Consider the following 14,915-nt stretch of genomic DNA (forward strand, 5'->3'; position numbering starts at 1 on the left):
TGTCCTTCGTGCGGTGTATATATTACTAAAGGTCCCTAAAATCCTGTGAACTCAGCGCAAATACGAACATTATGTGAGAAACGTCAATCCACAATTTATACCTTGAAATCCTCTCTGCGTCAATTTCTGCAGTGGTTGCAATAATCGCCGACAGCGCATATTTTTCCAGTGGGATTATACGTCACTAATAATTGGAGAAAATTCCAGGATGTTTACTGTGCTGCCAGATGCTTTGGAATATTCTTTAATACATGAAATAGCTTACATTATTCGCGCTTTTATTCACGCTCTATAGTAACATGTTCATTTTGTATAGGTATTTCCGAACTGGTACCTTTTGATTTTTTTAATAGTTATTTTAAAAGGTTCTCTGCAGCTCCTGACTTTTCAAACTTCTCCGGTGCATATGTATCTTAAGCCCCTAAGTTATGATTATGTAATTACCGACTTCTCCAGCTTCTCATTGTTTAACGCAGCTAAAAAACAAAGTTCACCTTTTTTGGTACACGGCCGAAAGGGAACAGCGCAAACAGAGACGCGCTAGCTATGGTTTTAAGTTGTCATTCTGTTTAACAGCATGATTAATATTGACAGGTGGCGTTGCAGAGTATTTGTGGCACGTGAATATAGCGAACTAGTTCACCACACTCGCATATATAATGTATAGCGAACTAGTTTGCTACCGAGTCAAGGAAACCAACTCCTCTTAGCCCATCCATGGCGGGCTTAGCCCACAACTGCATTGTGATGTTTACCTTCAAAACACGCATTACAGCAATTAGGTTTCTTCGGACACAGAATCCTTTGTTTAGCCTGTCCTAATCTATAAAGTTCCAATTCCAATTAAAAATCTAGAAGCAGAGAACAACAGTTTTTGTGCAACTGATAAATTTCAGCGACATCCATCGTTAACTATTTAATTTCGTGCTTTATTTCGTGCAGTAAACTTAATCATTTGTGCACAGAGTCTTTAAGAGCTTTATTTGTCCTCTACTAAAGACTTAAGAGCCAAGAAACAACTACACTGTCCTTAAGGCTTACTTTCCTCCATTTCAAGCCGTATAAATTACAGTTATGTGTTCAATTTCCAAGCCTTGTAATAATAGATTCGGAAAATATTTCATCGCTGGAATAACTCATTTCTCCAAAAGACGACCAAAAGTCGAAACGCCGATTACCAAGAGAAGCCATTGCTCGAAATCAGAAATATGAAGTCGCCCCGCTTTAATTGCACCGAGGGCTGGTAATGCTCGTTTTCTCTTCATTGAAAAGAATGCATCCACGTGGGAGTTTCTCTCCACTTTTGTTTTATTTCAGTACCCGCAGATTTTAAGCAATCAAGAGGCTTAGAACATGACAACACACTAATTTTCGCACTTGGTGCCATCTCTGTCAACGACGGAGCAAGCTAGTTCGGTCTTGAAACTACATTGATTACATAGTAAAATGAGACGGTCTCTTTGTGCCCAAATCAGGAGAAATGTGTTCTACAAAGCAGCAACAATAAATATATCCTTAGGTGAAGGTTAGTCAACCATTCCGCGACACCGCTTGCAGATATGGCGGCGCCCATGGCGGGGCCATTACGCTAATCGAATGCGAAGCCTGTCACCGTGATGGAAAGCAGGCATTACAGAAAAACGGCATTAAAGGGAAACGAGAGGGCATGCGACATACCACGATGACCGACCCGAGTGGTGAACGAGAGCAGGGAGCCGTTGGTTTTCTACCTGCACTTCGGAAGAGGCCGGACACATTTGCACATCCAAATGTCTCATCCCTTTGGAATGAAGTGAGCGTTTTAATACGGCACCTCGGAGTCGACATGGTCCGTCATAGGTCTGCCTCCATCCGCAGCGAGATCTTCGGGTACGCCTCCTTCATGGAAGTTGTGAAGATAATCAGCACTTTCCACAGGTACCACGGATATTCCTTCTTCACTTGGAAGACTGTGCACGGAGAATCACGGTTGTCAGCAACCATATGTAGCCCATACTTCGCCTTCACCGTCGCATTGTGGTGCCTGTACGCACTCGTAATGGTCCAGGCCGCCTACCACGTCGCCGCCCTGAAGCAAGACGAAGGTGGCGAGAGGATACGTGTCATAGACAAGTGCGTCCTCATGTTCTACTTCGTCCGCTGTGTGGGCATACAGCTTGCGAACATCCTGACTTTAGTCACCTACTCGCAGGAGCTGTGCCAAACCGTGAACAAGATGCCATAGAATCGACGTTCCAGCGCCCCACACCACTTCGGCCCACAGCCAAGTTCACCGTCCTGCTGAACGTCATCTTCTCTGTGGCGGCGCTGTTCTCCATATGCGACGAGATTGCAGAATTAGACGGCAACATGCAACCTCTTCACATCAAAGTCTTGTACGCCGTGTTCAGCCTGATGTTTGCTGAAACTGTCTGTATGGTCTCCTTCAGCTGGACAGTGTGCTTGAGCCAAGCGTTCGCATCCTTCTTGAGGTTCATTCACGAAGACGTGGAAAGCTTGCGTATAGGTCAACCGATTTTGTTGTCTGAGTTAGAGGCAGAACACACGACGTTCTGTCAACTGTGGAACGCCTTTGTGCAGTGTGACAAGGTCTTCGGCGCTTGCCTTCTGGTGAGCATACCGCTCAACGTTTTAAACGCTTCGCCCTGGGGATACTACATCTTGACGTCTAAGAGGTCTGTTCTCAACGTCTCGATGGACATCATCGGATTTGGGACCATGTGCGCCGAGCTATCTGTTCTGGGTGCTTACGGCAGCGGAGTGCAATTGGAGGTAAGAGCAAATGGGTCATCCTCCCAGCTGTCTTGTCCACATGCAAGTGCATGCGAACGTTGGCCGCGAACATCATACCCATGGTAGACAACAGGAATTTTTTTCCAAGTTTTTTTACGCATGTATTTGAGCTAAAGATGTCAGAATCTCAGAGTGTCATTCAACATAAAAACCTGAATTTCAAAACTAAGTTTGAGCTCATCGATGACATCAAATTTCTGTCAACAAAACAGATTGCTCATGCAAATGCCAAACAAAGGAGTACATGAATTCAATTTTGAGCAACATTTCACTTAGAACAAACATGTCCTTGCTGGCCCTGATCGTCAGACCTGCATGTCATCATATCAAAGACGAAACGCCATCCTAGATGAACGAGAATTAAATTCTGTGGATGTCAAGTGAAGCCAGTGCCTGCCAATACCTATTTAAGACTGTCATTATGGACCGCAACCTTATTTTGTCTCAACTAATTCGGTTAAAGCAACGCAAAGCTCCTCACGCCATATGATGTCACCATCCATCTCCGTCCTGCACATCTTGCTGTTCATGCCCTCCCCCAAATTGGTTAGAGCTTTACTCAGCCGCCCTCTCCACCCTTCCTGACCTTAAATTTTTTATCACTCACAGGCACATATCCAACACATTTCAGCTGAGTAAATAATCATGCGTTGAATTTGCAGTCGATTGCTCCGCGTTTCTTCACAGAAACCATTCGTGACATCACTTAAAACTATCAGCTTTCAAGGCAGCAAACAAAAGTGAAAGTGGTGTATTATCTGCTAAACAGGTAAGGCTAAACCAGTGCTAAAATTGTGCATTATAAAGCAAATTCAATCACTTTTCTAAATCCTCCGCCTTTTGTTTTTATTTTTATCGTCCTTTTATAGGCAAGACATTTCGGCCTAACCACCCAACAGTGCACTCAGGACGTCGTGTAGCTTTTGCCAGGGTACCACAAAGACTCTGGGCTCAGCAGCGCTTTTCACCAGAACATTAGAAGCAGAACTCGCAGCAGAAACAGCAGCCTTACTAAGATTCCCATTCAATAATTGCGCTCAAGGGCACCTCCAAAGGTAAAGTACATTTCATTGAACAGATGAAATATTCATTGGTATCCACCTGAGGAAGAGCCACAGGCCTGTCTCTCTAATCGTACTGCTTTTTAAGAACGACAGCAAAGAAAATTTCTGGTGGATAATCAAAAGCCCTCTAGTTATCGGGAGACAAATATGAGTCAAGTTTTATCAATGTGGCGGCCAATTTTTCTTATGCATCAGCACTTGGCTTTCATTTATCCTTCCCTAACTGTCATTTCTACTTTCTTTATGATTTAAGTCTTCCATTCATCCTCTTTTCGTTGTGCACTTTTTCTAATTTCCATAGTAAACCTGATTTACCAGTTTCTTCGACCACTATCTCTGGGTGGTAATATAAGAGCTTAGGGCACACATTACCAGGGCCTGTCCATGGCTTCAAGAAAGTTCAGGATTCTAAGAAATCAGTTTTATTTGTAAGGTAACTGTGAAATATTTTGACGTGGTGTTATGAAAATTCTTCCGATGCGTAAAAAGATTTCTTTTAAAGCTTTCCATCACTCGCATCGAGAAGTTAGGCATGCTATAGAAAACTAAATTGAACGTTTTCGTCGCTAGTAAGAATATTAATAGCAAACAAACGCAAACCTGTCGAGAGGAGATCTGTCGACATATTGATTGTTGTGGTTGAATCTTACAATATATAAAAAAAATTGCAATCACAAACATATTCCGGTTGCAAAATGCTCTTGTTCAGAATTTCCAGCGGTGGGAAGAAAAAAGCATTCGGTAGCCCTGGTTATCTTTAAACTAGCAGCTCAAGAAACTTTGACCATAAACGAACGGTGAGACCGGAAATAAAGCACCGAAATGTACAAATCAAGAGACACTGAACCGAATTACAACCGCGGGAAAAAAGCTGCATAATCAAGCATGAGAGCAGCCCGCATTGAAAAGAATTGCCGACAAAGAAGATTAGCAGTGACACGCGCACTACCCAGTAACCTGTCGCAACCTGTCGTCGCCTGTCGCAAAGGAGTTGTGTACAAAATTCCACTCTCCTGCGGAGCCCAGTACATTGGGCAGACAGGACGATGCCTAAATAAAAGATTACAGGAGCACATAAATAATCTGGAAAATGACAAGGAACTTTCTTACTTGGTCAGCCACTGCAAAAAGTGTGAGGTAATGAAAAAGAAAAAGAAAAAATGCACGGCCATCTGGCGTAGCACGAAGGTGCTTTATACGCACAGTGAACAGACCACGCGGGAATTAATGGAAGCCTTTTTTATCAGTCAAGAGGCCAGTTGTGTCAGCAAACCGTCAGTCATTCTTAGTGACAAAGAGATAGCCTTTCTTGGTGGCATTTGAGCGTCGTATGCATCTCTGCCTCTTGTTTTATCGCTTTTAGTGTGACATGTCATGTACTTTGTCTATGCGATTTTTTCTTTATAAACACCAGGGGTTGCCTAATAAACTTTAGTTGAGAGTCAGAGCCCGTCCTGTGTCCGCCTTCATCTTGTCCTACGTTGTTCGCGCTGTTTTACTAAAGATGCCAGTAACCAATAGGTATATACGGAATATATGCTGATCATAATTCGGCTCGTGAGAGCAAATCTTTAATTCCGTACTATTACATATATCAACTGTGACATCTCTGAACTTCTCTATTTTTTCTGACATGATCGTAAAACGGAATAATGTTACAGCTGCAGCCACCCAGACATTCAACAACGCATTCTCACGATCAGGCAAAGCAATGCGCAGTTGCCACATATTTACAATTTCTTAGAAGGGCTGAAAGAGTTCAGCAGCATTTACCTCTTCTTCTCGATTTCCTGTTTGAAAGATAGAAATTTGAGAGCCCTACAACTACAACAAAATTCGATCGAAAAAAAAATCTATTTCAAGGCCTCTATGAATAGCCTTTTATGAAAACAATCGCCAGACATTAGACGTTTTTCTTTTGCTGAATAGGTGCGAAAATTTTGCCGAAGATTAACATAGGAACTTAAACACTCTAGTAATGGTTAGGTCATATGTTAATGAGTGCGGATACAGCTCTACTCTCTTCAGCGCTTCGGACATTGCCGATATGCTACTAAAGCCCTTGATCCCGGCAATTAGAGAAAAAAAAATCGCGACCAAAACGCAAACCCAACATAATAATTAGACAGCAGATGCAAGATGCGGAACAGTGTCCACGACTTTCGTCCAGAGAATGCCTGCTTGCGTAAACGAATATGCGAAATTGCTTTGACGCTACCTCCAGACCAGTTCTCTCTCCTCTTCGTAAACGCACGCTAATCGTCCAGGGGGCGCGCTTGCGGCTCCAGACTAGGCCCCGCTGTGGTGATTAGCTTAATGGATGAAAGGGACAGTCCACTACTTTGGGAGAACATCAGACAATAGAGAGAGCCAGGACACTAGCGCAGGAGAAACACTGCAGTGCTGCTACCAAGCGGCATGGCTGCAGACATGTCGCACCCATTCTCCAACAGATGCAAACGGTCGTTCGCAGTATGCTTCCGTTCAGCGCTTGTTCGCAGCAGAGAAGGCAGCCCACAAGCAGGCTTTTGATGGATTCTGACATGGTCAGGCTTCAGTCTGTATCTATCCGAGTCGAAATCTTCGACAACGCCTCGTTCGTGGATGGCTTCATCATCATCAGCAGGTTCCACAGGTGCATTGGCTACTCCTTCTTCTCCTGGAAGAACCCGCATGGCGAACCCCGAGTTTCGGCAACCATTCTGAGCCCTTACCTGGCCTTCGCCGTGCTGTTGTGGGGCTTCTTTGCGTTTTTCTTGATTCACGACACCTACCGCGTCGTCTTTTTGGTGCGAGACGAAGATGGAGAACCACTCGGAGCCTTCGACAAGTGGGTTATCATCTTTGGCATCTGTCGCTGTTTCGGTGTGCAAGTGGCTAATGTCGTGATGCTTGTTGTCTACTCGCACGAGCTCTGCGAAGTCGTAAAGAAGATGGAAGCTATCGAATCAACATTCCAGCGTCCCACGCGTCTCCGACCAACGGCAAAATTTATTGTCTTCCTGAACGTGCTCTTCTCGATGGCGGCGGTATACTCAATTTGCGATGAGATCGCTTTGCTCGACGGTTACATGGAACCAGTTCATATGAAAGTTATTTACGGTTTGGTCCGCCTCGTGTATGCAGAGACAGTCTGCTTGATAGGGGTTAGCTGGATCATGTACTTCAGTCAAGCCTTTGCATCGTTTCTTAGGTGCATCAACGAAGACATCGAAAACTTGGCTGTTGGTCCGACGCTGTCGCCTGCAGACCTGGCAACTCTACATACTCGGTTCTGTGAACTTTGGTGCGTCTTTCTGCAGTGCGATAAAATCTTCGGTAGAGGTCTTCTTGTCACCATTCCACTGAGCATCCTGAACGCTTCACCATGGGGATATTCTATCCTGACGTCACACAAGTCTTTTCTGGACATCATGACCGACATAGTGGGGTTCATCACCTCCTGTGCAGAGCTGCTCGCTCTGGGTGCATACAGTGGTACTGCTCTATCAGAGGTAAGATGACGAGAATAACAATGCTTTTTCTCAGTGTAACTGTTTATATAGGGGTGACGTTGCACGTGGCTTTGTGTGCATAATTTAGGAACTAACTGAAGATACGGAACATATTCCTGAGCATGTGCGTGTGGTCGTTTCTGATGACATCCACAATATGACATCGTTTCACACCGCATCAACATAGGCTGCCTTCATAACGAAAGCACTGATATAATTAACAGGTACAGTCTGTTTTTCGTGTGGTGAATGCGAAATATCAGCTGAAGATGATAGGCAGTGGACTCCGAGATTTTTGCATATGAATTAAAAATGTGGAACTGCTAGAAGAAAATTTCTTTCATGCAAAATGCGACCAATGCGCCAGGTGGTCATTAATGGCAAGGAAAGGAGATAACGCGAAAACACGAAAGGCAGTTCCTTTCGTTCGATGGCGCTGTATATCTACCGTCCGGTCTGTTGAGATGGGCAATCAGAATAGCGCCACCTAGATTTATGATGTCCAGTTTCTAATGCTGTTCAGAGAACGGCCAATTGTATCTCTACAGCTTCACGTACTATGGTCCCTTTATGTTCAGAGCCGCTGACACCGCAATGCATTTTAGAATCCCTGGACTCACCCACGCATTTCGAAGATTAAAAGAGAAATGAAACACTTTTTGAGTAGTGTAGGTAAGCTCGCTTAATCACTACGTTGTTTTATCGGCACCGCCAGCTGCCGACGCGCGCTGGAATTGTTGTTGCTGCCTTAGTGGCATGGCACATACCCACGATGGGGCACTGGCCAGTGTTCATTGTGAATAGCCAAGAGAAGAGGGTAAGCTGGTGCTAAGCGAATGTACTGCTTCCCCCCCCCCCCCCCCCCCCGGCCATGCGATCGTAACTTCCTCGACCACACGTGCAACGCGGCTGACTAGCCGCGGCCATGGTAGCAGCCCGACGTCTGACGGAATACAAGCAATAGCCGGAGTTCCCGGGTTCTTAACATGCATACGCAGACGACGACAGAGAGGAGAGCGAGAGTTTCAAAACGTCCGGCGGAGACGCGCCGAGCTTAGGCCATGCAAAAATTGACTACAGGAGAGGAAAGGCGTGAACACGCTAAAATTTAAATTTTGACTACACAGAACCTCTCAAATCACAAACGCATTAGAAAAATTCTTGCTGTACGATATCCATGGCGCCTTTTAATGGCGGCCTTTAACATTCCAGGCATATTTATTTATTTTAAAGTACGCCTATGATATAACCGTGTCATTCAGTAAAAAAATTATTATAAATTGTTCTCTTTTGAAGTTTTTACACGTCGAACGTAAATCACGTGCACTAGGTGTCCCAGATGAATGCAATAAATATTTTTTTTAATGCGGACCGCCCTAAACAAGTGAAACCAACTGAGTGCTGTTGAGAGTCGTGTGGCCTAGACTGCAGTTCATTTCCCTTGTTCTCCTCCTTCCTTTCTTCCTTCACTCCCTCCTTTATCCCTGCCCTTACGGCGTGACTAGCAGTGTTGTACAATAACGCAATGTGCTGAAAGCGTCGATAAATACTGTGGCACCACTTTGCGGCACCTTGAGAAAATACTGTGTGCAAGAACTTGTAGGTGGCGATAACAATGTCTGCGCATTAAGGCCCCTGTTTGTTCAATACGGGGACCTTGCTGCGCATGGGGAAATGTTTTGGATTAATGTCAATAGTCACCAAACTGGTTCACAATTTTTACTCAATTTTTCTGTTTGTTAGATTCTAGGTATATGACGCACTTACTGCTGTGTCGTCAAACACGCACACAGTAGCTAAATTTATATGCTTTCAGCTCAGTTTTTTTTTTCTGTTTCATATTCGACTGCGCTTATAAAAGCGTTTACGAATATGCATCGACTGACGCTTAGCGCGCGGAAAATGGCGCATTGTACGTTAGTGCTTTTTGTATGGGTCTTGATTGCTGAGTTTTTTATTATCTAGCCCCGACAGAACCTAAAGACAGCCGTTGATTGTTCGAAAGTCGGCACTGTACATTTCTTTGGCGGGATGTCACCAACAGATCCAGTGCTAGTGTCCAATACTGCGACAATCTTTGCGTCCACTTGCTGCCGCTAACAGTGACAAATTTTCATGTTTGTTGCCATAGCATTAAAAGCCTTATTGAAATAAAAAATCTGCCATCGCTCATAAACTCCGCTCATTGGCTGAACGCAGGTTATGTAATAAGACCCTAATTTCGCTGCGTATAGTGTAGCTATGAGGAGCTGTCCTGTTCCCATTTCAGTCCCAGGCCGCAACGGTGGCTCAGCGGTTATGGTGCTCGGCTCCTGACCCGAAAGGAGCGGGTTCGATTCCGGCCGCGGCGGTCGCATTTCGATGAAGGCGAAATTCTAGAGGCTCGTGTAGTATGCGACGTCAGTGCACGTTAAAGAACCCCAGGTGGTCTAAATTTCAGGAGCCCTTCATTGCGGCGTCCGGCGTGCCTCATAGCTTTAGTTGCTTTGGGACGTTCAACCCCATAAAAGCAAGCCAAAACCAAACCTAATTCACTCCCATTCCAGAATTGAGATCGCAAATCCCAAGGGTGAGTGTTAAAGGTATATTGAACTCCTCGGTACATTGAATACTTGGGTGTGGGTGTTAAAAGAACAGCTATATACGCGGCAAGTGTCCGACATAGCACGTGGGCGCATTTATTGGCGGCGAGAAAAACACTGGTGTTTTCTTTGCAGGAAAAGAAAACATGGGACGCGCTTACTAAACTTCTCGTCTCACAAGAGCACACACCTGAAGTGAGAGAACAGGTGAGGTGCAAGTCATTTTAGACTTTTTCAATTTCTTTGGTTTTCCTCTAGTTCTCGTCATCACGGTACTGTTCACTTCTGTGCTTTCTTGAGCATAAAAGCAAAAATAAGGGCTTCTTCATTAGCTGTGCAGTTTGGTAGCGTGCTTTACTGCTACTTTTTTATCATAAACCACGTTTCTCTGTAAGGTTGTTATAGTAAATATTAAATTTTAGCACTGACCTTCATTTACACAAAGTATAGTCATCCGACAGATCTCATATGAGTTGTCGGAGACTTGGAGGGGGGGGGGGGGGGGGGGGTGAACGTTGTCTCGCTGCAGCAGCTCTCATTGCACGTTTTGCGCCGTTGCGATGGTCGCGTACTTGATCGGCAGTAAACTGTCGCCTCCAGCCAAGCTTTGCTATCTCACCGGATGATGTAGACGGGAGTTATTCAACTTGGACGATGACGACTCCATAGCGCTGCAACCTCATTCTCCGAAACCTGAAGTACTACTGACGGCGGTGGCGGGGACTTTCACTTTTGTGTAATCTCAAACCACGTTTACATGAATACGACAGAAGCGCATCGTATTTCCTAGCGCACCTCGCGGATGCGACACGCGACTATTTGCATGTACCACGTCAAGTCAGGAGGTATGGTGGCATCTCGACCACTGCATGAGAGGAGGGTGCCAGCCGCTCCCATTTTGAGCGTGGTACGCTTTGTTATCCAACTGAGGCAGTATTGTATAGCGACCTCAAGGAGGAGGAGGAGGGCTGTCCTCAAACCTGTTTCCATTCGACGCGGAAGTCGCCTTGCCTTTCCCGAAGGGGAGAGAGTCGCATTGATGGTGATGACTTAAGTCGCGTGCCGCGTCTAGGCCAAGCGTTTCTGCCACGCGTGCCTCTGCGACTACCTCAGCGCAACGGTTCTTCACTCCTTCTTTTAACTTTCAATCCCGTGCATTCCTTTCCCCCCCCCCCCTTTTCCTTTTTTCAACTTATGCCTCATGGCACACTTCTCGAATAAAAAAAAAGTGCTTGCCACAGCTTTTTGGCTACGGCAGAGTTTTTGCACAACGAGCCAAGTAATACTCTCGCATTAAAATTTGTTGGCACTACCTCACTATTTTTAACATTCAAAAAGTTCCCTTTACCATAGAACAGCATTACCTGTGCGGCCAGGTTTCTACTTGTTTTCTCTTTTTTTTTCGAGGGGAGGCGAACTTATACAAGCACTTGTGATCTGGCCATATCATTCTTCTTGCTTGTGCAAATTTATTCCTGGTTCATGTCAATAAGCCATCACTTTAAGATCAGCGTTCGTGCTGCGTGTGTCTCTTTTCTTTATAAAGCATAAATTTGCGCTGAAAAAATTAATTATGCTGCTCTCAGATACGGACTGCCTAAACCTGTCTTTCTCTTGTTACAGATCCAAGAATTTCGTCATACTTGCCAGAACCAAGATTTTTGCTTTTCCGCTTGCGGCTTCTTCAAAGTGGGACCGCCCCTAATAGTCTCGGTGAGTGGACCAAAGTTTTAATTGTATTTTTTATTCAACTGAGCGAAATTTCATACAAATCACCACGTAAAGGGAGTTAGAAGGATATCGCTGCTCCTGGTCTAGACAGCCATTCGGGCAAAAGCCGTTAGGTGTGCTCCTCTCAATACGAGAAAATAGTTTTCGTTTTTTTGCCTTTTTAATTCCAGAGTACACACAAACAGCACTGATATCAGTTTCTTTGTAAAGACACGGCTGCATTAGGGGGAACAATGGCCGAGAATCTTCCATTTTAGCTCGTAGCAGTGCTTTGCCTACCATGACGGAGACTCACACAACCCATTTTCTTTCCCTTTGTTTTTACAGATCACCAGCGCCATCATCACGTACACGGTCATCCTCTACCAGTCAGACAGCAGTTCCCCCGACGCTGCGTCTGCGCCAGCGAATGAAACCTATCGTTAAAGATTCTACGCGCGCTTACATCCTGCAGTCCCGTGACAAAAGCGCGGTGTGCGGTGCAAAAGAATTGAAATGCAAAAGTTGATGGCACTAGTCGAAACGCTGTACTCAAAGGTCAGAAATTGAGGTCTAACTTCGGATACGCCATGCGTAATAATGCGGTAGTACAAGATATCCCATTGACGAAAAAAGCCGGCGTCCGTGCGTCCATGCAACAAAAAAAAGTAAAAAATGCAGCAGAGACATTTAACACTCATTGCTTGTGAGAAGGCGAAAACCCGCCCGTACACTTTGTGAACTGAGTCGCCACGTGCTGCGGCGTGATGTAGTCCGACGCCCCGCAACTGGCAGTTCTACCTCTGCATGGATCTACGTAACCGCCGCCGCACACCTTCTGATTAATGCGCTAACTTCACGAAGGCAGCCGCGACTGTTTTCTTCTGCCCACCCGATCAGGAACCCGGTTTTAATCCAGTCTACACCTTCAAAGACATTACAACATACTATCAAGATAGTCATCGCCTCTACCCTCGCCCATATAAAGGCCGCAAGTAGGTGGATGAGCGGTTCCTTCTCCGCCTTCTCACCATTATATTGCCTTCTCACCAATACAGCCCTCAGACATTTTGAACCCTCCTTTAACGGCAGCTGCCCCCACTATAGAGCGGTGTCCTGGGACACCTATCACATGGTGTGGGCCTGCCCCTCCAACCCAGCTATTCCCCACATTCCCAACCCAACCCGGGAGCACTGGCAGGCGACCCTGCTCGGCTGCCAGGACCTGCAGGCCCAACAAGACCTTGTCGGGCACCAAAGCTACGGACCTCCACCTAGTGCTTGTAAGGACCGGTCCCTAACGGGCGGGTCCAAGCATGTCTCCTGTCCCGTGTATAGCCAATAAATATTCGCACCACCACCTCCCATCATCACCATCCCCCATCGTGACCCTCTTTTTTGCCCTCTTCCCGTTCCCTTATGCAGAGTAGCAGGCCAGATATTTATTTTTCGGGCCAACCTCTCTGCCTTTCCCGTCAATAAACCCTCTCTCTTCACCACCACCCCCGCACCGCGACCTGCGCTGCGCCTTAATGGTATGACCCGATACCTAATGGGTTAATGGCGATATCTGTCAAATTACTCTTTCGCTACTTGACATTCATAGATCCCTGGGAGTCCTCATACCTTTTCCAGCGCAGTGGTGATGATGTTGATGGATTTTTATGGCGCAAGGACATCTGTGACCAAAGAGCGCCATGGCACAAGCCATTTTCATCTACTTGAGGTGGAGTCAAAGACCCATTTCCCAAACTTTTCACCCTAAATAAGCCAAGCCCCAGACCAGAGGCGAGATTGTACCCATTCTATCACCGGTGTGTAGCCTGCGGCAGGGGGCTCGAACCCCGCACCTCCCGTGCGCGAGGCGGATGCTCAGACCATTAGGCCACCGCTGCGGTGCCTGCGCAGTGGTACTGCGGTTAAGTGGTGCGCCACTGCCCTGGGATGGCGGGTGCTGCCACCGGGGGCACTTATGGGATCCAGGTTGCCCTCAACAACCTCGTGCGACCAACCGTTATTTTACATGCCACCTGGCAGGTAGCACGAGAACGCCATCTTTCATGGCTACCAGCGAGTGTTACCACACACACACGCACACACGAGTTTTCTCTCAATGAAGCAAGTAAAGCTTAAGCCTGAAAACAACAGGCAATGACATTAATTCAGATAAATTAAGTATAATTTCCACCTGCTTACATTGGAACTAGGCAGCAGCTCATTGGCTGCGAGATAGCGTCCCAAAGGATTGTCTGAGAAAAAATTAGCCTTACGAGAGCTCTGGAAGAGCAATCTGGGTCTAACAAGCAGCACCAATGGCTATGCTTGAAACAGCCATCTGCCGAGGCAAAGGTGCATCGCTTAACTGCTGAACCACTCCGCCAGTAGCGGCGCAGTCTCAAAGTGACCCTGAGGCTTTCCTCGCCCTTGTTCATTTTATTATTATCAAGAAACATCTGACCAACCACGCACCCACCCTGAGGCTTTCCCCGCCCTTATTCATTATGTGATTGTCAGAAACCACCGGCCCAACAGGCAAGCACCCTGAGGCTTTCCCCTCCCTTATTCACTATGTGATAATCAACAAGTATCTTCCCAGCCAGGCAAGCACACTCCGGCTGTCCGCTCCCTTCCTCATTTTGTGATTATCAATAAACATCTGCCCAACCAGACACCCACCCTGAGGCTTTCCCCGCCCTTGTTCGTTTTGTGATTGTCAAGAACCGCCTGCTCAATAGGCAAGCACCCTCAGGCTTTCTCCTCCTTTGTTCACGTTCTGATTATCAAGAGCCATCTGCCCATCAGACAAGAACCCTGCAGCTTTTCCCTCTTTTGTTCACTTTCTGATTATCAAGAACCATCTGCCCAGCAGGCAAGCACCCTGAGGCTATCCCCGCCCTTGTTCATTTTGTGATTGTCAAGAACCGCCTGCTAAATAGGCAAGCACACTCAGGCTTTCTCCTCCCTTGTTCACTTTCTGATTATCAAGAGCCATCTGCCGAGCAGCAAAGAACCCTGCAGCTCTACCCTCCCTTGTTCACTTTCTGCCTATCAAGAACCATCTTCCCAACAGGCAAGCAACCTGAGGCTTTCGCCTCCCTTGTTCACTTTGTGATTGTCAAGAACCATCTGCTCAACCAGGCAAACTCCCTGAGGCTTTCCCCTTCCTTGTTCACTTTGTGATTATGAAGAACCATCTGTTTAACCTCTCTCTACCATAGACTCATGACTAGCGTGTCGGTTTTAACTTCTATTCTACCTGCCTTTTCAAGTAT

The 14,915-nt window shown here is 46.1% G+C and overlaps 1 protein-coding gene and 1 pseudogene across 1 annotated transcript; both read left to right on the top strand.

Moving 5' to 3' along the window:
* The first annotated feature begins 1,825 nt into the window (after positions 1 to 1,825).
* Positions 1,826 to 3,177, top strand: LOC144103637 (uncharacterized; annotated as a pseudogene).
* A 3,223-nt stretch (positions 3,178 to 6,400) lies between these two features.
* LOC144104294 (uncharacterized) lies at positions 6,401 to 12,145 on the top strand. Its single transcript, XM_077637194.1, has 4 exons — positions 6,401 to 7,351; positions 10,069 to 10,140; positions 11,557 to 11,646; positions 11,992 to 12,145. Exons 1-4 carry the CDS (start codon positions 6,401 to 6,403, stop codon positions 12,088 to 12,090), a joined length of 1,212 nt encoding a protein of 403 aa, XP_077493320.1. The 3' UTR covers positions 12,091 to 12,145.
* Positions 12,146 to 14,915: the final 2,770 nt, after the last annotated feature.

Source organism: Amblyomma americanum, chromosome 9, assembly GCF_052857255.1.
Source record: "Amblyomma americanum isolate KBUSLIRL-KWMA chromosome 9, ASM5285725v1, whole genome shotgun sequence".
NCBI classification, from domain to species: Eukaryota; Metazoa; Arthropoda; class Arachnida; order Ixodida; family Ixodidae; genus Amblyomma; species Amblyomma americanum.

Excerpts from the sequence above, each read along its gene's own strand:
- LOC144104294 (XM_077637194.1), top strand. The coding sequence starts at position 6,401 with ATGGTCAGGCTTCAGTCTGTATCTATCCGAGTCGAAATCTTCGACAAC. Across the intron at positions 7,352-10,068 it reads GTGGTACTGCTCTATCAGAG|GAAAAGAAAACATGGGACGC; the intron begins GTAAGATGACGA and ends TTTTCTTTGCAG. Across the intron at positions 11,647-11,991 it reads GACCGCCCCTAATAGTCTCG|ATCACCAGCGCCATCATCAC; the intron begins GTGAGTGGACCA and ends TTGTTTTTACAG.